The sequence below is a fragment of the Ranitomeya variabilis genome, chromosome 3 (assembly GCF_051348905.1).
Source record: "Ranitomeya variabilis isolate aRanVar5 chromosome 3, aRanVar5.hap1, whole genome shotgun sequence".
Classification (NCBI taxonomy): domain Eukaryota; kingdom Metazoa; phylum Chordata; class Amphibia; order Anura; family Dendrobatidae; genus Ranitomeya; species Ranitomeya variabilis.
Window position 1 is genome coordinate 173,955,182 of NC_135234.1, and position 24,229 is coordinate 173,979,410.

General features: G+C 44.6%; 1 protein-coding gene across 2 annotated transcripts in view; it reads left to right on the plus strand.

Moving 5' to 3' along the window:
- LOC143815566 (uncharacterized) overlaps nt 1-24,229 on the plus strand; it is a 201,967-nt gene that overhangs the window by 78,065 nt on the left and 99,673 nt on the right. For both annotated transcript variants that reach the window (XM_077294889.1, XM_077294891.1), the window contains exon 2: nt 9,071-9,111. In XM_077294889.1, the coding sequence (XP_077151004.1) occupies nt 9,087-9,111 (25 nt within the window). In that variant the 5' untranslated portion in view covers nt 9,071-9,086. The remainder of the gene's footprint in view (nt 1-9,070; nt 9,112-24,229) is intronic.

Consider the following 24,229-nt stretch of genomic DNA (forward strand, 5'->3'; position numbering starts at 1 on the left):
TGAATGGTTGGCTGTGATCTCACTATTATGTAGCATAAGAGCACCCTCTACTGCCGTGTTGTCGCTCCAGAACTGATAGACCTTGTTTTGAGCCGACTTGGTAACTCCGATATTTAGTCTGGACGTCCACCTCTTGGCTCTTGAATGTATGGATTGACTTAATTTCATACAAATAACAGAAAACTGACCAGCACATCAAAAACTAGTCTGAACAGGTGCATACCAAAAAACAGCTTCTTACTAGTGTTGAGCGATACCTTCCGATATTTGAAAGTATCGGTATTGGATTGGATCGGCCGATATCCAAAAAATATCGGATATCGCCGATACCGATACCCGATACCAATACAAGTCAATGGGACACAAATATCGGAAGTAATCCTGGATGGTTCCCAGGGTCTGAAGGAGAGGAAACTCTCCTTCAGGCCCTGGGATCCATATTCATGTAAAAAATAAAGAATAAAAATAAAAAATATGGATATACTCACCCTTGGACGAGCCCTGGCTGTCACCGCTGCAAGCGTCTGCCTCCGTTCCTAAGAATGCAGAGAGTGAAGGACCTTCGATGACGTCGCGGTCACGTGAGCGGTCACATGAGCGGTCACGTGACCAATCACAAGACTGCGATGTCATCGCAGGTCCTACACTCACTGCATTCTTAGGAACGGAGGCTGCCGGTTGCACCGCTGCGAGCCAGGGGCCGTCGGTGGGTGAGTATATCCATATTTTTTATTTTTATTCTTTATTTTTTTCATGAATATGGATCCCGATCCCGATTCCCGATATCGCAAAAATATCGGAACTCGGTATTGGAATTCCGATACCGCAAATATCGGCCGATACCCGATACTTGCGGTATCGGAATGCTCAACACTACTACTTACATGTACAATATACGAAAATGATTGCACTCAATCATGTTAAAGCATGCCAATGTGAAGTATATGAAGTGTGAATAGCAAAAATGACTTTTTGAATATTAGGAAAAATACACGAAAAATACATGAGATGCTTTGCACAAAATTTGGCCCAATAATACCTGCCCACCAACCAATGTCAAGGTGGCCTCATGAGTCTGATGGGTCCCTGACCAGTGTGAACACCTCTCTAAGGCTAATGTCTGAATGCATTGGTGAATGTGGACACCTCTCTCAGTAAAGCCTACATTTATGGGTTGGCCGGAACCAGCTGTAATTAAAATCACCACATGGTGAAGGGCGAAGTGCTCAGTCAGAAAGCTAGCATACAAATAACAGAAAACTGACCGGCACATGGAAAAATAGTCTGAACAGGTGCATACCAAAAAACAGCTACTTACATGCACAATATACGAAAATGGTTGCACTCAATCGTGTTAAAGCATGTCAATGTGAAATATATGAAATGTGAATAGCAAAAATGGCTTTTGAATATTAGGAAAAATACCTGAAAAATACGAGATGCTTTGCACAAAATTTGGCCAAATAATGCCTGCCCATCAATCAATGTCAATGTGGCCCCATGAGTCTGATGGGTCCCTGACCAGTGTGAACACCTCTCTAAGGCTAATGTCTGAATGCATGGGTAAATGTGGACACCTCTCTCAGTAAAGCCTGCATTTATGGGTTGGAAGGAACCAGCCGTAATTAAAATCACCACACATGATGAAGGGCGGAGTGCTCAGTCAGAAAGCTAGCATACAAATAGCAGAAAACTATGCTATTCACATTTCATAGATTTCACATTGACATGCTTTAACACGATTGAGTGCAACCATTTTCGTATATTGTTCATTTCATATTCTTTCAACTGTCATGGTACTCATATGATACAGTTTGGCAATTTTCTTGGCTGAGAGACCACTATCGATGAGCTGAATGATGCTGTTTCTCTTTTCTTTGGAAATCCTCTTCATGGTCGCACCTTAATTTGAACCAGTGACCTTCTGCTTGGGAATCAACCTAATAACGCATTGAGCTATTAGGGAATGTGAGACCAGATTGTGTTTTGTAGTATACACGAAGAGAAAGATTTTTCTACCACCAGGAGCATAACTAATCATATCCTAAATAGTTGTAAGTCAGATTTATGTATGAGATAGCCAAGGTGATTGACTATAAAATGATTATAGTCAGAAGTTTAACCCCTTAACGACCGCCGATACGCCTTTTAACGGCGGCCGCTAAGGGTACTTAATCCACAGCGCCGTTAATTAACGGCGCTGTGGAAAAAGTGAATAGCGCCCCCCAGAGTCGGATTTTCTCTGGGGTCTCGGTTGCCGAGGGTAGCCGAGACCCCAGAGAACATGATTCGGGGGGTTTTTACCGACCCCCGAGTTGCGATCGCCGGTAATTAACCGTTTACCGGCGGTCGCAACAAAAAAAAAAAAAACGCGATTTGCCGTTTAATTTCTCTGGAGGACAGAGAAATGTGGTCCCCGATGGCCCCCAATAGCCCCCCAATACTTACCTATCTCCCCCGGTGCTCCTCGTGTCTCCCCATGGGCGCCGCCATCTTTTTTCCGGGAAAAAATGGCGGGCGCACGCGGCGTGCGCCCGCCGCCCGGCACCCGGATGTTCTTTGGGGTCTCGGCTGCCGGGGGTAGCCGAGACCCCAAAGAACATGATCGGGGTCGGTTTGCACCGACCCCTGCTTTGCGATCGCCGGTAATTAACAGTTTACCGGCGACCGCAAAAAAAAAAAAAAAGCGATCAGTTATTTCTCTGTCCTCTGATGTGATCGCACATCAGAGGACAGAGAAATAGGGGGATTCGGGGACCCTATCATACTCACCCGGGGTCCCTGGGTCCTCTTCTGTCTTCTCCTGCCAGCCGGCTTTTTCATCATGGCGGGCGCATGCGCAGTGCGCCCGCCATCTGCTGCCATCTGCCGGCCGGCAGGAGAAGACAAGTTGGGGCTAAAATTAGGGTTAGGGTTAGGGTTAGGGTTAGAGTTAGGGTTAGAGTTAGGGTTAGGGTTAGGGTTAGGGTTAGAGTTAGGGTTAGGGTTAGGGTTAGAGTTAGGGTTAGGGTTAGAGTTAGGGTTAGAGTTAGGGTTAGGGTTAGGGTTAGAGTTAGGGTTAGGGTTAGAGTTAGGGTTAGAGTTAGGGTTAGGGTTAGGGTTGGGGCTAAATTTAGGGTTAGGGTTAGGGCTAGGGTTAGAGTTAGGCTACTTTCACACTAGCGTTTTTTGGCTTCCGTTGCAATGCGTCGTTGGAGAAAAAACGCATCCTGCAAAAGTGCTTGCAGGATGCGTTTTTTCTCCATTGGCTTGCATTAGCGACGCATTGCGACGGATTGCCACATGTCGCATCCGTCGTGCGACGGATGCGTCGTGCTTCGGCGGACCGTCGACACAAAAAAAACTACATGTAACTTTTTTGTGCGACGTGTCCGCCATTTCCGACCGCGCATGCGTGGCCGGAACTCCGCCCCCGCCTCCCCGCACCTCACAATGGGGCAGCGGATGCATTGAAAAAACAGCATCCGCTGCACCCGTTGTGCGGCGCTTACAACGCTAGCGTCGGTACGTCGGCCCGACACACTGCGATGGGCCGAGTACGACGCTAGTGTGAAAGTAGCCTTAGGCTTCTTTCACACTTGCGTCGGTACGGGGCGGTCGCAATGCGTCGGCCCGATGTACCGACGCACGTTGTGAAAATTGTGCACAACGTGGGCAGCGGATGCAGTTTTTCAACGCATCCGCTGCCCAGTCTATGTCCTGGGGAGGAGGGGGCAGAGTTACGGCCACGCATCCGCGGAAATGGCGGACGCGACGTACAAAAAAAAGGTTACATTGAACTTTTTTTGTGACGACGGGGGCTAAAGTTATGGTTAGGGTTGGGGCTAAAGTTAGGGTTGGGGCTAAAGTTAGGGTTAGAGTTGGGATTAGGGTTAGCGTTTGGATTAGGGTTGGGATTAGTGTTACGTTTGGGATTAGGGTTGGGATTAGGGTTAGGGTTGGGATTAGGGTTAGGGGTGTGTTGGATTTAGGGTTTTGATTAGGGTTATGGTTAGGGTTGAGATTAGGGCTGTTTTGGGGTTAGGGTTGTGATTATCGTTAGGGTTGTGATTAGGATTATGGATCGGGTTGAGATTAGGGTTAAGGCTGTGTTGGGGTTAGGGTTGGAGTTAGAATTGGGGGGTTTACACTGTTTAGGTACATCAGGGGGTCTCCAAACACGACAGCCAATTTTGCGCTAAAAAAGTCAAATGGTACTCCCTCCCTTCTGAGCTCTGCCGTGCGCCCAAACAGTGGTTTACCCCCACATATGGGGCATCAGCGTACTCGGGATAAATTGGACAACAACTTTTGGGGTCCAATTTCTCCTGTTACCCTTGTGAAAATAAAAATTTGGGGGCTAAAAAAAATCTTTTTTGTGGGAAAAAAAATATTTTTTATTTTCACTACTCTGCATTATAAACTTCTGTGAAGCACTTGGGCATTCAAAGTTCTCACCACATATCTAGATAAGTTCCTTGGGGGGTCTATTTTCCAAAATAAGGGTCACTTGTTGGGGGTTTCTACTGTTTAGGTACATTAGGGGTCTGCAAACGCAACATAACGCCCGCAGACAATTCTATCAAAGTCTGCATTCCAAAATGGCGCTCCTTCCCTTCCGAGCTCTGCCGTGCGCCCAAACAGTGGTTTACCCCCACATATGGGGTACCAGCATACTCAAGACAAATTGGACAACAACTTTTGGGGTCCAATTTCTCTTGTTACCCTTGTGAAAATAAAAACTTGGGGGCTAAAAAATCTTTATTGTTAAAAAATATATATTTTTTATTTTCACGACTCTGCATTATAAACTTCTGTGATGCACTTGGGCATTCAAAGTTCTCACTACACATCTAGATAAGTTCCATGGGGGGTCTAGTTTCCAAAATGGGGTCACTTTTGGGGGGTTTCTGCTGTTTAGGCACATCAGGGGCTCTCCAAACGCGACATGGCGTCCGATCTCAATTCCAGTCAATTTTGCATTGAAAAGTCAAATGGCGCTCCTTTGCTTCCGAGCTCAGCCATGCGCCCAAACAGTGGTTTACCCCCACATATAGGGTGTCGGCGTACTCAAGACAAATTGTACAACAGCTTCTGGGGTCCATTTTCTCCTGTTACCCTTGGTAAAATAAAAATTTGGAGGCAAAAAGATCATTTTTGTAGAAAAAATGCGATTTTTTTATTTTCACGGCTCTACGTTATAAACTTCTGTGAAGCACCTGGGGGTTTAAAGTGCTCACCACACATCTAGATAAGTTCCTTAAGGGGTCTAGTTTCCAAAATGGTGTCATATGTGGGGGTCTCTACTGTTTAGGCACATCAGCGGCTCTCCAAACGTGACATGGCGTCCGATCTCAATTCCAGCCAATTCTACATTGAAAAAGTAAAACGACACTCCTTCTCTTCCAAGCTCTGCGGTGCGCCCAAACAGTGGTTTACCCCCATATATGGGGTATCGACGTACTCAGGAGAAATTGCACAACAACTTTTGTGGTCTAATTTCTCCTGTTACCCTTGTGAAAATAAAAATTTGGGGGCAAAAAGATCATTTTTGTAGAAAAAATGAGATTTTTTATTTTCACGGCTCTACGTTATAAACTTCTGTGAAGCACTTGGGGGTTCAAAGTGCTCACCACACATCTAGATAAGTTCCTTAAGGGGTCTAGTTTCCAAAATGGTATCACTTGTGGGGGGTTTCCACTGTTTAGGCACATCAGGGACTCTCCAAACGCGACATGGCATCCGATCTCAATTCCAGCCAATTCTGCATTGAAAAAGTCAAACGGTGCTCCTTCAATTCCAAGCTCTGCGGTGCGCCCAAACAGTGGTTTACCTCCACATATGGGGTATCGACGTACTCAGGAGAAATTGCACAACAACTTTTGTGGTCTAATTTCTCCTGTTACCCTTGTGAAAATAAGAATTTGTGGGCGAAAAAATCATTTTTGTGAAAACAAATGCGATTTTTTATTTTCACGGCTCTACGTTATAAACTTCTGTGAAGCACTTGGGGGTTCAAAGTGCTCACCACACATCTAGATAAGTTCCTTGGGGGGTCTAGTTTCCAAAATGGTGTCACTTGTGGGCGGTTTCCACTGTTTAGGCACATTAGGGGCTCTCCAAACGCGACATGGCGTCCGATCTCAATTCCAGCCAATTCTGCATTGAAACAGTCAAACGGTGCTCCTTCACTTCCAAGCTCTGCGGTGCGCCCAAACAGTGGTTTACCTCCACATATGGGGTATCGGTGTACTCAGGAAAAATTGCACAACAAAATTTGTGGTTAAATTTCTGTTTTTACACTTGTGAAAATTAAAAAAAATGGTTCTGAAGTAAAATGTTTGCAAAAAAAAGTAAAATGTTCATTTTTTTCTTCCACATTGTTTTAGTTCCTGTGAAGTACGTAAAGGGTTAATAAACTTCTTGAATGTGGTTTTGAGCAGCTTGAGGGGTGCAGTTTTTAGAATGGTGTCACACTTGGTTATTTTCTATCATATAGACCCCTCAAAATCACTTCAAAGGTGATGTGGTCCCTAAAAAAAACATGGTGTTGTAAAAATGAGAAATTGCTGGTCAACTTTTAACCCTTATAACTCCCTAACAAAAAAAAAATTGTTTCCAAAATTGTGCTGATGTAAAGTAGACATGTGAGAAATGTTATGTATTAACTATTTTTTGTGACATATCTCTCTGATTTAAGGGCATAAAAATACAAAGTTTGAAAATTGCAAAATTTTAAAAATTTTCGCCATATTTCCATTTTTTTCATAAATAATCGCAAGTAATATCGAAGAAATGTTACCACTATCTTGAAGTACAACATGTCACGAAAAAACAATCTCAGAATCAGCGGGATCCGATAAAGCGTTCCAGAGTTATAACCTCATAAAGTGACACTGGTCAGAATTGTAAAAATTGGCTCGGTCATTAAGTACCAAATTGGCTCTGTCACTAAGGGGTTAAAACAATGTTATCCTTTTGCCATTCACACATACAGTATATATATGTGAAACCATGCCACAAGCAAAGGATTTAATCGGCCTGTCAATGCAGACAAAACTAAGTAAGCAGTTCCAACAACGTCACTTTAGAAATAGTCCACGATACACAGGCTGGATAGCATCCAGTATACCAGCTCAGGCTGGAAACATCACACAGGAGGCCTTCTTACCACCACACAAAGACTAGGTGTGACACCAACAGACTCCCTTTTAGAATGTGAACCACACCCAGGGGAGGAGTATGTGGGCAACCAGACCCGCCCGTCTCTCCCGTAAACCTGGCCCAGATGCAGAGTCAAGCCTCTTAGTACTATGTGTACTACAGCATTACTTAAGGTTTACATCACAGAGGACAAACACCTCTGTGATACATACCTCCCATCAACTATGTGCCCGGCAGCCAACTTACATACTTCCCTTTCTGCCTAAAGCGGTGGGGTTGGCACCTTCTACCACCAGACATGGGATTCTCGAGAGGGCATTGCCATGTAGCTTTCTAGCTCTATGTTCTACATGGAAGATGAAATCTTGCCGGGCAAGAAACCAGCAGGTAAATCAAGCATTTTCCCCCTTTTTCTCTCTCATCCGAGTTGAGCATAGTCTGATACTAATTTAAATTTCTGCACTAACAGAAAGTATCATAATGTGTCCCCTACCCACTTTATAGCCAAGCATTCCTTTTCTACAATGGAATAATTCGCACATGCCGATAGTTTTCTATTCAGGTAGAGGAAGGGGTGCTCCTCCTTGTGTATCTCATGAGAAAGGACCACTACTAATACGACTTCTGAGGCGTCCGTTTGGAGTGGAGTACAAATTGATTCTTTCTGAAAGTTGGGGGCAACCTGAACCAGTTGCTTACATGGAGCTATTTTACATTTTTCTTAGTCCATTTGGCCATAGCTGATTTTGTCATGTTAAGTGCAGCGCCCCAGAGTCCTGGTCGTTGCAGTACTGACGCTCTGCCACTAAGGGGAGTGATGGTACGTCTGATGGCACTAAAGGAGTTCACCTGACCAGGTATCACAATCACACATTACACTTCACACTCTGGCCACCAGGGGAAGCAAAGGGTTCTATGTATTAGGCCACTCCTCACACTCTGGTAATACTGGGGGCTGGATAGGAAGTTAGGGAGAAGCTGACTGGGTTTTGCCCAGGTAACACCTTGTGAGAGAAGAGGTTGCTTGGGAAGATTCAGGGGGGTCCCTGTCAGGGGAGGGATCCTGGCAGAGGCCTAGCGAAAAGGACAGATCGTTACGGAGCAGCGCCTGCACTTCATTGCGGCGGCATCTTAAGAATGGACACAAAGCGAGGTATATTGTGGAGAAGTGAGAAACGAGATCACAGCACAAAGGCAATAGAACCAGTAGGAGTCGTGCCCCGAGATCGGCAACATCCTACTGAGGCGCGTAGCCGGCGGCCGGAACGCTGAGGAAGTATTGGGCTCCACGCATTACTTCAAACCAACGGCAGGGCAGTTAATTATAGGTTGGCTGCCTCACCTAAATCAAAGCAGACATAGGAGGCAATTGTGGGAGAGGGGCGTCTCTAGGGTCCCTATAAAATAACTCCAGGCCTACCCCGTCATACGGGTGCGTCCTAACCATATCATCTGGGGGACGGAGAGAAAGAACAGAAACATACAGAACAGTTGTGAGGACTATCCCGTGGTGCTCAGCAGGGAAGTACTACAACACCCAGGCGCTAGTAGGTAGGCACTGATTTCCACCTGCAAAGGGAACTCTGGATGTGCTTTCGGACCGGCCGGTCTCAGCCAGCCCAGTTAACAGTGCTCTGGATTGCGGATGCCGAAGCCTTCACTAAAGAGGTAAAGAGACTGCAACCCTGTGTCCTCGTTATTTGCTGCGACCTACACCACCACCTACACCTTTTATTGGGCGCCCCTTAGCAGGACCACGGACCGGGTCGGGCCTCAGAACCGATAGATCCGATACCGAGTACCCCGCCGTCCTGCGTCTGGGGGCCGCTCCATAAGGAGGTACAGTAGGTCAGGGGTGCAGCCATCTCCGTAATACATATGATGATGCAGTGCTTGGTATTGATACAAATCTATTTTTTTTCCCTAGAAACCAAAAGAAAAGAATGGGATCAGGATCTTCTAAACCTGGTAAGCTCTAGTTCTGCACCTTACAAATCCCTTTTTAAAAGGAATTAATATTTTTCTAGCTAGTCCTCCTAGCCATTACAAATAGGAGGTTTTTTTTAAATGAATGTGTTTGAATAAAACTTTCCCTCCCTCCAGTGTCGCACAGAGTAAGCAACTTTTTATTTGCAGCAATGCTCACTGCTTCCTCCCAGGCTGCGCAATATACAAGACATGTATGTATTGCTCAAAATGAACTCATGTACCTTGCAGCCGTGTTCTTATTTGTCAGTATAACACAGGGGAAACCTTAGGCTGCATTGGGACACATTTTACTCTAATTTCCTTTCCAAGTGTCTCTTTTTTTTGCAGACTGAAGGTAGTAAGCAATACTGAAACTTCTACAGTTTTTTTTCATATAGTAATTCCCTTGCCTATCTGAATCTATCCATTTTCCAGGGCTTCTGTTCTGACTACCATCCCCATGATTACTTGCACAGGCTTCTTAGGAAGCACTTGCACAAGAGATCAATGAAATCTATCTGGTCCACTCCACTTCCTTAGACGACTTCACTGATTTCTCCCTACAGTTGTATGTGCAAGAGCTCCCTAAGCCGTCTCAGTTTGGTGCAGTTCCCGACACTAGCGTGTGTTGATCCTATCAAGCGATTGTTAGCTTGATTGATTAAATGAGCGTTTAATCTTTTCGACCGCCAAACATTTGTAATCGTTGAAAACACTAGTCAGGCATGTTGATTTTTTTGGTTGATGGTCTGCACTTGTTGCATCAAACCACTGTTTGATTTAAAGCGAATGCAGATTGATAAAACCTAAGGTGTGTATGGGCCCAAAACCGAACGAATAAATGTTCATTTGTTGGTCCAACTTTATCTAATGTACTCTATATGGCCATCTTAAGCTCTGCCCAGAAGAGCAGGGCTCAATATAACAATGGATTCAAACTGGAAATAACGAGGAAATGCTTCTTCTGACCACAAAATAAATCTCAGGAAGGACAGTATATTCATGAAAAACACACTCACTTTAATGTACTGCATATTCATTACACATCTTGTTACCCTTTAACCCGTTCTTAACATAAGGCTTACTATTACGTCACATGACGGATCCCTGTCTTTCAAGCAGAAGTTGAGTCTGCATTATTACTGGCAGATGATGTCTGTATTATTCAGCCATCAGCTGTTTCTAACATAAATGGGTGGTGCTGAGCTTGGCCAGCTGCCGTTAATTTCTAAAATGTCGCTGTCAATTTCTGACATTAGCACTCATAGCATGAGACCTGGTGGCATGCTATTCCACATGCCCATCGCCTCCACCATGATGTGATTTCAAGATGTCAATGGGTTGCCATGACAGCTGAAGACCCTCGTGCCTGTGATGACGGTACTCCTATGAAGACCATACTGTGGCTGGTTTTCGTAGGAGGCCATGATTTTTACTATATACTGCAATAATGTAGTGTTGCAGAATCTCTGTTGGCAGATGATGGCTGCATTATTTAGCCATCATCTTCCTCTAAAAGCAAAGCGATTACCGGACTCCTATAAGTTGTCGTGATTGCCGAAGGTCTGCAGAATATCCCTGTGACAGTTATGAATGATAGACTCCTGTGAAAGCCGGCATGTTACTGGCATTCATAGCAGACTTTGATTTTTGCTGTATACTAACAAAATGCTAACAAAACATTGTATCTGCACCAAATTGGTATCAATTAAAAGAAAAGTTCAGGGTGCAAAAGACAAGCCCTCGTGCATACAGATGAGCGAACTCGTGGCTGTTCGGGTTCGCCAGGTTCGATGAACATACAGTAAAAAGTTCAGTTTGGGTCTGAACTTGACCTCGGACTTGACCCCGGACTGGAACCCAATAGAAGTCAATGGGGACCTGAACCTTGGTGCTTTAAAATGGCTGTAAAATCATCATAGTAAGGGCTGGGGGGCTGAAAAAGAAAGCTAAATGTCACATAGCAATCATGGTAAAACAGGAAGTAAATGAATAACATAAACATTTTAACAGTCTCCTCACAGAGAATGATGCTAGCTACTTCCAGTCCAGTTATAAATTTCACCCACAGAACATGTGGCAGAGTACCCCCTCCGAAGCAGCTTACAAATTTCACTCACAGAGCATATTGATTCTTAAAACTACTAGAAAACACACAGCGGTCTGGAAAAATTGTTTATTTGGCCTACTAATGGCAATGAGACAGCTGATGCCAATTATTTGTTTTTCAGACTAGCAGAAAACACAGAGCGGCTTAAATTAACAGTACCCCCACAGGCGGGGTCCGGGGTGTAGAGTACGCTTTTTTTGCACAATTTCACAAAACTTTATCTTATTCTCCAGTATGTTTATCATAACTAAACTAGCAAGGAGACATCTGCCCAGTTTTGGAGCCATTGCTAACAAACAGCAAATTCTGTATGGTTAGGATGTATTTGTAAGGAGGAGAACTGGGCCGTGGGTACCTGTCCTATGCCGGGTCCGGAACTGTCGAGGCTGTCTCCTCTGTTGTCCAGGGGAAGGAATAATAGACCAGACAGACCTTTGCACTCGGAAGTAAGGGATGTGGCTAAATGGCAACAGCCACAGCATGCACGGAAGCAGTCAGTCTTGGGAACAGGCAGTGCACAGCACAGAGATGTGCTCCAGCCCTTAAGCACTGGGGCTGCGCCGGCCCGCGTCTGTGTACTCCCGCTGTGACCAGCAGGGATTGCAGAGAGAGAAGTACTGAGCGCCCGGTAACTGGCAGTGAGCGACGTGCCGTGCACTTCGTGACTGTGAGTACAGCACCCGTGGCGCAAAGAGAGAACCAGCTATTGAACAGACGTTTGTGACCCACCTTACCATCAGTCGCCTTCCCGCCTGCAGAGGCCCTTGATAGTGCTGCGGCCTTGTTTGCTCTGGCTGCCTATGTTCATGGACTAGGGGCTCAGCGGAAGGTACCAGAGACCGACCGCTGCCGCCAGAAGACGGACCGCGATTCCCAGCTTAATCCTCTTGGACAAACACCATGCCAGCCGTTGACGGCTCTACCAACCCCCACATGGTACCTGCATTCTGAAGAACTTCTGACACGATAAGTGCATCACAGAACTACTGTCACTTTGTTTATTTACCCTGCATATTCTCCCCAATTGGACTGCTATTCCCCTGTTTAACCCTTCATCTCCCTGCGAGCAGTTAACCCCCTGTTAAATTGAAACTGTTAAATTTGTTAACTCTTGCTCTGCCTTCTGTCTGTCACTGCATCCCGCAACCTGCCTACATATTCATACTTCTAGAAACCAAAACCTCCCACCATAATGGACAGGCAACAGAATGTATTGTTTAAAATATATATTTTATTTATATCACCAAATTCAATAAACCCCGGAAGAAGAACTTACTGAAACGCGTGTTGGGGTAGAAAGCAGGTCCTTTGTGGTTTTCCCATAGACATAATTATGTCTAGATAAGCACTTTATTATACCTATACGGTTGGTAATGTTTACATGCACTCAAGCACTTTGCTTTGGACTTTCCAGAGGATATTCCTTCTTGGATATTATTTATGATTCTAACAGTAGTGGTATGAGGGACATTACCTAAGGCATGATTGCCATCTGTTATATAATATATGTCACTCGTAATTTGGGGACCACATTTGATCTGTTCTAGATAGGAGGCATCATTATAATAACTTTTTGTAAAAATATTGAATTTGGTGATATAAATAAAATATATATTTTAAACAATATCGCAGTACCACAGGGCGGAAGGTGCATGTCCTTTCGAAAGGATAAATAGTTATAAGTAAGAATAAATGATAGCCCTTGCAAAATAAACGTTTTATGTTTTTGCATAAGTCTGACATCTTCCTGTAAATTCTTACTAAAAATGGCAGAAGGGAAAGTCCCATAAGGAATATAAGAGAATTGTTAAGTTTGTGTACTGTTTTTATGAAAGGTAGACTCAAGGGCGGAGAAACTATTAGTGTAACCTGTGCAGCCGCACAGGGACACAAGAGGAAAGGGGGCAAAGCTGGAATTGTGCATTATGATGAGCTAATTGACTGCAAAGGGCTCATATATTGTTCTTGCACAAGGGTCCTCTTCTGTCTGTGTTCTCTCCTGAGTAATTTGTAGGTGTAGAGACCATGGGTCCAGTTCATCAAAACTTTAACACCAGTATTCAGGTGTAAAACGTTTGAAATGTTGCATAATTTTGGTATAACTTGAGGCAGTACTCAAATTTTGTGACTTTTTTGGTGTCCTCACGTAATTTTTACCCAGCTTTCATGAATTGGTAGAGCTGGGCTGGTACAGGGAAGTAGTGGCACCCACCGCTCGTCAAATTAATGACAAGTGGCGACATTAGCTATGCCACAAATCTTACTCTAGCAGGGACTGGAATAAGATTTGTGGTGAGGCATACACAGAGTCCGACTCATTATGAGGTGTGCTCTTCTTGAAACAAGAGCAAATCTCTTATTCAAGATTGGCGTGAACACCTCCAGTCTTAAAAAATCGGGGCCTATGCACTGTACTGTATATATGACATCAGTTTAGAAGTCACTAATACTCATAGCCTACAGAAACTTGAATTGAAAGCTAAGTCTACTGTGCTACTAAGCAGCATAAAATACCCTATTTTTTTTTAGAATTTTTAAGAACATTTACCGACAGTTTCTGTTTTCAAGAGGTTCACTTGAATTAAAAAAATAAATATATATGGAGTCAATTAAATATTAGTAGCGTACATACAGTATATAATAAATGCATGGATAGCATGTATGAAAAAATATAAAATTGATAGGATATCATGCAATCTAAATGTGGAAATGCAGTGATACACAACAAATGAAAAAGTTTGCTTGTACTCACTGTTTCAAAATACCTAACGAGCAGGTTATTACCAAACAACTTAATGCTCAAGGAAGAGATTGGATATATCCGAATTATGTAATACCAAGAATATTGTTACTTGCTTTGCTGACACAGGAAGATTAATAGTTACTAGAATTTGTCAGAAGTGCTCAGGTTGGCCAATTTCCTATAAATATGATGTATCTAGTAGACATTATTACTACATTCCTCAACGATCTTTCAAAAGAGACATAGACTATTTCTTGCATGGTCAAAATTGTGGTTTATTACGTACATTTTAAACTAGATACTGTATATACAACCCCAATTACCCAAATCTTTGTACACTGTGTAAAATGTAAAAGAAAAGAAGAATGCAATGATGTGGAAATCTCTAGTAGGCATATTTTATTCACAACAGAACATAGGACGCAGAAGATGAAAGTCAGACATTTTGCATTTCATTTTAAGAAATTACAGTAACTAATTTAGAAACTGTTAGCAGCAACACATCTCAAAAAAGTATGGATAGGACTATGTTGACCGTTGTGCAGGATCCCCTCTTCTTTTTGCGAGTCTGTAAATATGTTGGACATTAGGAGCCCAATTGCTGGAGTTTTGGGATAGGAATGTTATCCCATTCTTGTCTGAAGTAGTATTCTCACTGCTCAACAGTCTCAGGTTTGCCGAAGTTTTTATTTTATATTGCACCAAATCTTTTCTATTGGTGAAAAGTCTGGACTGCAGGTGGCCAGGTCATCACCTGAACTCTTCTGCTGGGAAGCCATGGTGTTCTGATGGATGCAGTATGTGGCTTAGAATTGTCTTGCTGAAATATGCAAGGCCTTTCCTGACATCGACATTGTCTGGATGGGAGTATATGTTGTTCCAAAACCTCTATATAATGCCTATGCTATATGCAGCTTATCAAGATGTGTAAGCTGCAAATGCTATAGGCACTAATACAACCCCACACCATCAGAGATGCCGGCTTTTGAACTGTGCGCTGATAACAAGCTGGATGGTCCCTCTCATCTAGAGTACCCAGGACACCGCTTCTGTGGTATAAATATATAAGTTCAAATTTTGTCTCATTTGACTATGAAACACTTTTTCATTTTGCCTCTATTTAAAATTAGCTTTGGCCCAGAAAAGATAGCAGCGTTTCTGAATTGTGTTGATATATGGCTTCTTTTTTGCATGATAGAGTTTTAACTTGCATTTGCGGATTTCACAACAAACTGTGTTCACAGACAATGATTTCTGGAAGTATTCCTGGGCTCATGCAGTGATTTGCTCAATTGAATCATGTCTGTTTTTAATATAGTGCGCCTGCGGGTTCACAGATTATGAGCATCTATTATTGACCGTCGGGTTTGACCCTTGTGGACATGGATTTCTCTCAAAATTTCTGGCACCTTTTTATAATATTATGTATTCTAAACTTGTTTTTATCTTAGGTTTTGTCTGTTAAATGACCATAATGTGAACTTGCTCTTACACATTACACGTATACCAACTTATGTTCCTTATGTTCCTGCTCATTTCTTTGGTTTTGCTATGTTCAGTTGTTGGTGGAATATTTAATGTCTTTCCAATTTTATGTTGAGGAACATGTTTCAGGAACTGTTTCTCAATTTTTGGATGCAATTGTTCACAGATTGATGTACCCCAACCATCATTGCTTCTGAGAGACTCTGCCTCTCTTACATGCTCTTTTTATAGGGTCATGTTAGGCTGGTTTCACATTTGCGGTTGTGTCCGCAGCGTTTGTGCCACAATTTGCCGCATGCGTCGTGTATTCCTATCTTTAACATTAGGTATGCATGTGTCTGCGATTGGTTGCGTTGTGCCGCGTTTGACAACGCATGCGTCGTTTCGTCGTCTGCAGCTTGGCGCCGTAAACGCTACATGTAGTAATTTTAGAGGCGTCAATTTGCCGCCTAGAAATGTATGCGGTTGTTCAAGGAATGCGGCAAAAAAACGCATTACTGTCTATGGGAATGTATGCGTACACATGTATTTGCATACGCATGCTTTTGATGCGCTTGCATACTTTGGACTGCGAATGTCCAGGAACTGATTTAGACATGCCAATTAAAGACACACCCTCCTAGAAATATCAAACGCATGCACATAAAAAGCGCAAACACATGTAAAAACGCATACAAACGCTGCATTTTTTTACCATCAAGTGTAAGCTGATGCAGATAAAAAACTCTGCGTTATCATATGTTTGCATGCGTTTTTGCATGCGTTTGCGGTTTTGGACGATACGCTGCAGACTTAACCGCAAATGTGAAACTAGCCTTAGCTAGTTGAACATTGGCCCTTCAACTATTTTTCATTAGTATCACTTACTTTCCAGCCTTTTGTTAACCCTATCCCTACTTTTTTGAGAGGTGTTACTGTTGTCAATTTTTAAATGAGTTATTGTTTCAATTAAAATGGCATGCTTTACATTCTTATATGTGAGCCATGTTCTGTTGTGTAATATATGTCAATAAGAGATTACTAAATCATTGCATTCTTTTTTTTTTCTTTACATTCTACACAGAATTTCAAATTTTTCGGAATTAGTGTTGTATATTTTTCAGGTCACAAAAAATTTATAGCTTTCTAATTGCCCATATTCAAGTGAATATGGCTGAACTGCAATACTAGTCACACTACAGACATGACATAGTTTTTTTGTAAAAGCAGACATTTTTCTAGGTGAATAATTCGATTAATGAACTTGTTATCCTGTATAGGGTTGAGCGAAACCGGTCGGCAATTTTCAGAAGTCGCCGACTTTTGGCAAAGTCGGGTTTCATGAAACCCGACCCGACCCCTGTGTGGGGTCGGCCATGAAGTCGGCGATCTTCTGAATCTGGAATCGGAATTCCGATACTGATTCCCGATATGTTTAAGATATCGGGAATTGGTATCGGAATTCAGATTTAAGTGTAAAATAAAGAATTAAAATAAAAAATATCGCTATACTTACCCTCTGATGCGCCCTGGTACTAAGCGGGAACCTTCCTTCCTTAGAATCAGCCTTCCAGGACCTTGCGGTGACGTCGCGGTGACGTCGCGGCTTGTGATTGGTCGCGCGGCCGCCCATGTGACCGCTCGCGCGACCAATCACAAGCCGCGACGTCACCGTGACGTCACCGAAGGTCCTGGTAGGGCTGATTCTTAGGAAGGAAGGCTGCCGGAAAGAAGCAGGGCGCGTCCGAGGATGAGTATATACCTAATAGGAATATACTCACCCTCGGCTTCTTTCCGGCAGCCTTCCTTCCTAAGAATCAACCCTTCCAGGACCTTCGGTGACGTCACGGTGACGTCGCAGCTTGTGATTGGTCGCGCGAGCGGTCACATGGGCGGCCGCGCGACCAATCACAAGCCGCGACGTCACCGCGACGTCACCGCAAGGTCCTGGAAGGCTGATTCTAAGGAAGGAAGGTTCCCGCTTAGTACCAGGGCGCATCAGAGGGTAAGTATAGCGATATTTTTTATTTTAATTCTTTATTTTACACTTAAATATGGATCCCAGGGCCTGAAGGAGAGTTTCCGCTCCTTCAGACCCTGGGAACCATTGGAAACCCAATGCACTGCATTGGGTTTCGAGTTTTGGCCGACCCCGACCCCGACTTTTTTATAGGATCGGCCGATTTCACTCGACCCGACTTTTGAAAAAGTCGAGTTTCGTGAAACCCGACCCGATCCTATAAATGTAAAGGTCGCTCAACCCTAATCCTGTATTTTATTTAAACATATGTGGAGCGCCCGCCATGGCCGTGGGGTACTCGGCCCGGGTCCGACGGTTCTTCAGGGGGTTGTCAAGGCAGCAGTGACCTGGTCCGTGGCCCTGGGCATCCAATAAAATTGAAATGAAGGGTAAAGGAAATAAATTTTATAGGGGATTAATTTGTGACGCCACCCGTGGTGTTCAGTAATAAGGAAAACTGCCGACGCTGCGGTTCAGGTCCACTGGGGCAATTGGTGACGCAGCAGAGATGTTACATCTCTCCACGGGTAGAGCAAGGCCCCAGGGCAGTTAAAGTGTTAAAGTCAATAATGCTGAATGTTGTAGTGCAGGGCAGGTGGCACAGTAATAATTCTGAGGACATAGCATGGTGCAGTTTTCACACTTTACTCACAGTTCTTAAGTACAATCACCATTCGGGTGCCGTGTCCTCCTGGTATGTGATCCAGCCAGCTCTCAGGTAATTTGGGTGCACTTTTCCGAGACTCTCTTTTCTTATGTACCTTCCCTGGCTGTCTCTCTGTGCTGGTTTAGCCCTCCTGCCCTGCGCCTCACACACAGTGTCCCAAGCCAGCAGCCTTGGTTCCTGTTGGGCCACCTTCTCCTGGTCCCCTTGATCCTATGTGGCCGCCTTTTCAGCAAATATGTGTGGAAGTGTTTGTGGCACTTACAGATACCACAGCCTCCGGTTTGCTAGCTGAGTCTTGCAGTTCTCCACTAGTCTGGGGGCCGGTCCCCCCACTGAGACCTGGTCCTTCCACCCGACTACAGTCGGAGTGAATTCGGGCGCCATGGGTGGATTCCTCACTTCCCAGGCCCCTAGGACCCTCTCTCTCAGGAGCTCCTTCCTTCACGTCTGCTTTCCTCAACTCCTCCCCACCTACTCTCTAACTGACTGACTAACTCCTCCCTCTTGTTTCCATGACACGTCCTCTAACTGTCACTCTCTCCATCAACCCCCTCTACCTAGTTCCCCCTCTAGCCTGAGATGGGGCCCTCCCTCAATAGGGTCCGCCCAGATCCCATGGCCTGGAGTGGTGTGGTGTTGGATGCTAGTGTGGGTTTCGGGTAGTGCCCCCCTCCTTACCTGAGAGCAGATTACCACACCTCTGGCTGAGGTGCTGTATCTCTGTGGCGACTGGACCCACAGGGGCGCCACATATGCATTACAAATTATCAAAAACTATTTTTTTTTAATTGTGTTGTATGTCTGTACATAAAAAAAACCTTATTCTTGAGGATAGTAAACACTTTTCTCTCTACAGACAAAATTAAGACATTGGGATTATCCAACTTCTAACTGGTGAAAGCTACATTGAGCACCAAAGCATTAGACCGCATGTGGTTAGTCTCCAAAAAGTATTTTCACACTGGCCAGGTTGCATTGTTGTGAACGAGATTGCATAAAAATTACAGCATGCCCTGTTTGTGTTAGATTTGTGTTTTTTCTTTTTCTCACTGGCTCCATCATGACTAATGTAACTGCAGTGAGAAACATAAGTGCAACTCTACTTGTGGGTTTTTATCGTGGTATTGCAGTAGCTATTTTCCAGATGCAATCCTGGAAACATTTTCTACAACTTCTTTTGTATTAGAAGCCAGTTTCGTGAATCAGATGTCTGATTCTGCATGCTACTGGGCCCATATGCGAATGTATTTACACTAAGCTGTGCTCGGATAGACGTTAAAGGGGTGGTCTACAGGATACATAACACATACCAGATTGATGTGGGTCGTTCTGACATGTGGCACACTCACAGATCATCTGTTTTTTCCTCCATTCGGCTGTAAATGAGTCGCCCGTCAGGGCCGTGGGGTACCCGGGTCCGGTGTTCACAGGGGGATGTTACGGTGGCGACCCGGTCCATGGCCCTGGGCGCCCATGTAAAAGGGAAAGGTCTTTTATAGGGAATAAAGTTTTTATGTTCGTGACGCCACCTGTGGTATTCGGTCAGTGGTGACTGACGCTGCTTTAAGGGGTCCTCTGGGGTGATGTTATGACAGTTAGATGGTGTAACTTCCCACAGGTGAAGTATATCCCCAGGGCTCCCGGTGTGTAGATGGAAGATGGTGAATGGTGCAGTAAAAAACAAGGACACAGGTTGCAGTCTATTTACCTTGTTTACTGATGACTTCAGGCAACCACAGTCCAGGGCACCAGATCACAGGGCAGGCAGGGTCCTGCTGGCTTGGAGGCAAGTTTGGAGTCCCCTTATCCAGGTGGAAATCAAGGCCTTCCTCTAGCACCGTGGTGTTGTAGTCATTTACTGCCTATGGCTTCAGATAAGGCCCTCACAGATGTTCTCTCTCTGTCCCCCGTATAGGATAGGACACAACCCGTATGACTGGTGACTTGAGCCTGTTTATAGGGACTCTAGCATGCCCCGAGCTCTAAAGGTGTCACCGTGTCTCCTGGGTATTAAGGCGGACAGGTAATGTGAAGTTCAGCTGTCCTGCCGGTCTCTGATGTAAGTCGTAGAGTTCCTTACAACCTCTGTGCTCCGGCTACCGGTCTCTGCGCCTCAGAAGGAGGCAGCCTGCTCGTGGCTGGTGTCCCACTGGTATCTTCTCCTGTGCTTCGCTCTCCTACACGCTCTTTGCAATATATTTGGCTTTCTGTAAGTCTCTTTCCAGGAGCTGCTGCACTGTGGCTACACAGCTCCTTAAACCCTCTTCTGCCTCAGACTGATCCAGTCTGTTTCCTGGCAAGAACTGTTCTCTCCCTTTCCCTCCAAAACTACCATATATATATAGGGGGAGTCACCTAGTAAATAGGATCAAAAGCTCCCCCTGGTGGCCTGGAGTGTGAATGTGTTGCATGCTTGTGTTTACCTGGTGACACTTATCCGTCCTTGCCTCCAAGTGTAACATCACTCTCCCCGTGAGGAAAGCAATGCTACTGTGACGACCAGGACCCTGGGGCGCCACATAAACACTTGTTGGGGTGGGTCAGGGTGGTAGTCATGGCTGAGAGTGATCCCTGTATCACACCCTGGCCTCTTCCCACTGTACAATAGTGCCTCTCCCTCGGCATACCTGCGTTCTGGGTCTCTGCGCCATCAGGTTCCTCTCTGGGCTGCTGAAGGCTCCTTGTCGTCGGTATCACACAAAGAGAGACACAGTCCAGCTCAACTTTAACAACAACTGCTTTACTGGGTTCCTTACACAGCATATCCAGATTCTTACCAGCATCAGCATCAGTTTTCACAACGTGCAGCTCCTCTCCTGTCCCTGTCCTCCTCTCTCTGTCGCTAAGCTTGCTTCCGGGACAGACCTTACCTTTCAATCCCTCAGCATCCTCTCTGCTCAGCCTTACTCCGTTTGGGGACTTCCTCAGCCATTTTGCCCCGGTTCTGAGGGTGCCAGCCCACCCAATAAGCTGCCACATGATGAGCGACCTGCCCCTACTGCTTAGCCTTTTCTACCAACTGCAGTACCAATAATACTTTACCGCTAGTACGTTGCTGTTGCTTCTTCTGATAAGGTCCTGACCAGAGATGCTATATGGCTGGGCCCTTTACTTCTTCTAATGTTGCGTGGCATGATGTAGCCCAGGGCTAGCTAGCCCACCTGAGCTAATGGGCGCCCTGGTTCCAACTAACTCCTGTCAGGAAGTTCTCTCTGTCTCAACCACCGTGCCCCTCCTATGTTTAACTATCTACATACTGGTTTCCTTATTCCTACTATACTATGTTTATTGGGCACCATCTAGTGGCCAGACAGGAACACTGCACTTTCCCTATATTACTACAGTCTATACATTTCAGAAGCAGAAAAATACTTAACATAAATATACAGTACTAGACAACAAGAATATACAATGTCAATATAAAACATCGGGACAAACCAAGAAAGGGGTTAAAGGCAGATATCACATTGCAACCCCTTACACACTCATGGTGTAGCAGTTGAGCTGATTCCTTCGAATGGAAGCTGTGCTGCAGTCACCAGCAGTGGTCAGCTGAGATCACTATACTTTGTTCTGAGTTGTGCTCTGCAACTTCGTTCAAAGTATTTACTTCCGGCTGCCACCAGGGCAAAAAAAGCAGCTGATCGGTGTGAGTGCCAGGTTTCAGAGCTGATCGGTGTGAGCACTAGGTGTTGGAACTAATCAGTATGAGCGCTAGGTGTCAGAGCTGACCAGTATGAGCACTTGGTGTCGGAGCTGATCTGTGTGAGCGCTAGGTTTTGGAGCTGATCAATGTGAGCGCTAGATGTCGGAGCGGATCGGTGTGAGCGCTAGGTGTCAGAGCTGATCAGTATGAGCACTTGGTGTCGGAGCTGATCGGTGTGAGCGCTAGGTGTCGGAGCTGATCGGTGTAAGCGCTAAGTTTTGGAGCTGATCAATGTGAGCGCTAGGTGTCGGAGCTGATTGGTGTAAGCGCTAGGTGTCGGAGTGGATCGGTGTGAGCCCTAGGTGTTGGAGCTAATCGGTGTGAGTGCTAGGTGTCAGAGCTGATCAGTATGAGCACTTGGTGTCAGAGCTGATCTGTGTGAGTGCTAGGTTTTGGAGCTGATCAATGTGAGGGCTAGGTGTTGGAGCTGATTGGTGTCAGCGCTAGGTGTCGGAGCTGATCGGTGTGAGCGCTAGGTGTTGGAGCTGATCGATATGAGCACTTGGTGTTGGAGCTGATCGGTGTGAACGCTAGGTGTCGGACAACCACTAATTGACAACCACCTATTCTGTGAATAGTTCTTCAGTACATATGCCCGGACAGTCCCTTAACATTTACACTTACACTGTGTCAACTATTATTAGGTAATTTGTATTTTTGATGAATAATTTTGTTATTGACCAACTGTGGTGCTGTAGGTCAATCCAAAAGTCTAGTAAATCTAAAACCTGAATATTTAAGAAAGAATGTGAGGCTTTGTCTTAGGAGAATATTTATGCTGCAGAATTATTATGCAACTAAATGAAAAACTTAAATTTTCACATCTAAATGGTTTATTTTCATCAGTTAAATTAAGAATAATAACCAAACAACTCAAAATGTACAAATTACATTTATGACATTTTAAAAAAAGATTTCTGTGCAGTTAAGCATTTGCTGCTTGTTTTTAAACATGTTTTACCTCACAAAAAGAATCATCTGTGGTCACATGCTGTCCTGTCAGTATACTCTTTTGCGTCCTTTCCTCTAGAGAAGCTGTGGTATGATCAAACCATGTCCCTGTATGGTCAGACACAGCCATTACACAGCGCACAGCAGGGACACTTTTATAAGATTATCTCAGTACAGGGACATATTTGTAACCAATCAAATTGTGGAGCTTATTTTTATTCCAATATCTATTACTTAAAATGTATTTTGTTTGTGGGAAAACTCTTTTAAGGCCTTTACTGGCTAGCCAAGAAGTGAATACTTTGATGCATATAGTGGAGCATTGTCCTGCATAAAAATCATTGTTTTCTTGAAAGATTTTTCCTGTACTACTGCTTTAAGAACATGTATTCTGAAGTCAGTTGGTTTGGGAGTTGATTTTGAGTCCACCTTCAACCAAAAAAAGGTCCAGCTAGCTTATTTTTAATAATACTAGCTGATGGCCGTACCCAATCTCCATCTTGCTGGTGTTTTGAGTAGAAGTGGAGGTCTATGCCTGCTACCCATCCAGCCATGGTTTCATTTTCTCTGGACCATCAAGAGTCACTCTCATCTCATTAGTTCATAAAATATTTGAAAAATCTGTCTTTAGATATTTCTTGGCCCAGTTTCTGTGTCTTGCTCAGTGGTGGTCTCTGAGCACTGAACACCATGTACTTCTAGGCACTACAGGTAGGTTATAGTCCTAGTTTATGACAGCTCTGGAGGATAATATGTTCCTGGTCGCTTTATGTTTGATTATTCTCAAATGTTTGTCAGTGAAAGTGCAGCACCCCAGAGTCCTGGTCGTTGCAGTACTGATGCTCCACCGCTAAGGGGAGTGATGGTACGTCTGGTGGCACTGAAGGAGTTCACCTGACCAGGTATCGCAGACACCAATACACTTCATAGTCTGGCCTCCAGGGGGAGCTAAGGGTGCTATGTATTAGGCCACTCCTCACAATCTGGTAAAACTGGGGGTTAGATAGAAAGTTAGAACAGAAGCTGACTGGGTTGGAACCAGGCAACATCCTGTGGCAGAGGGTGTTGCAGGGGAAGATTCAGGGGGGGGTCCCTGTCAGGGGTGGGATCCTTGAAAAAGCCGTCTCTTTGCGGGCGAAACGCGCGTCGGGGGTCGCGTTTTGTGGACCCTAACTGGTGTGCTCTGCCTGGTGCCTCCTACGGGTAAGCGCTGCTCCTTTAACCCTTTAACTTTCTACCACACGCCACATGGCACATCTATTGCTATCACAGTGGTACAGGTGTTTGTAGCAGTTGTCTTCACAATATGTAGCCATGTATGGTGGTTTCCTTGCAAGTGCACACCGGGGGTTACCCACTCCTCTTTTTAAACATCCTTTTATAGTGTACACATTTATGTATGTCTTGTGCTTTCTTGTATTTTGCTACTAAGCTTGTTAACCATATGTTATTTAATA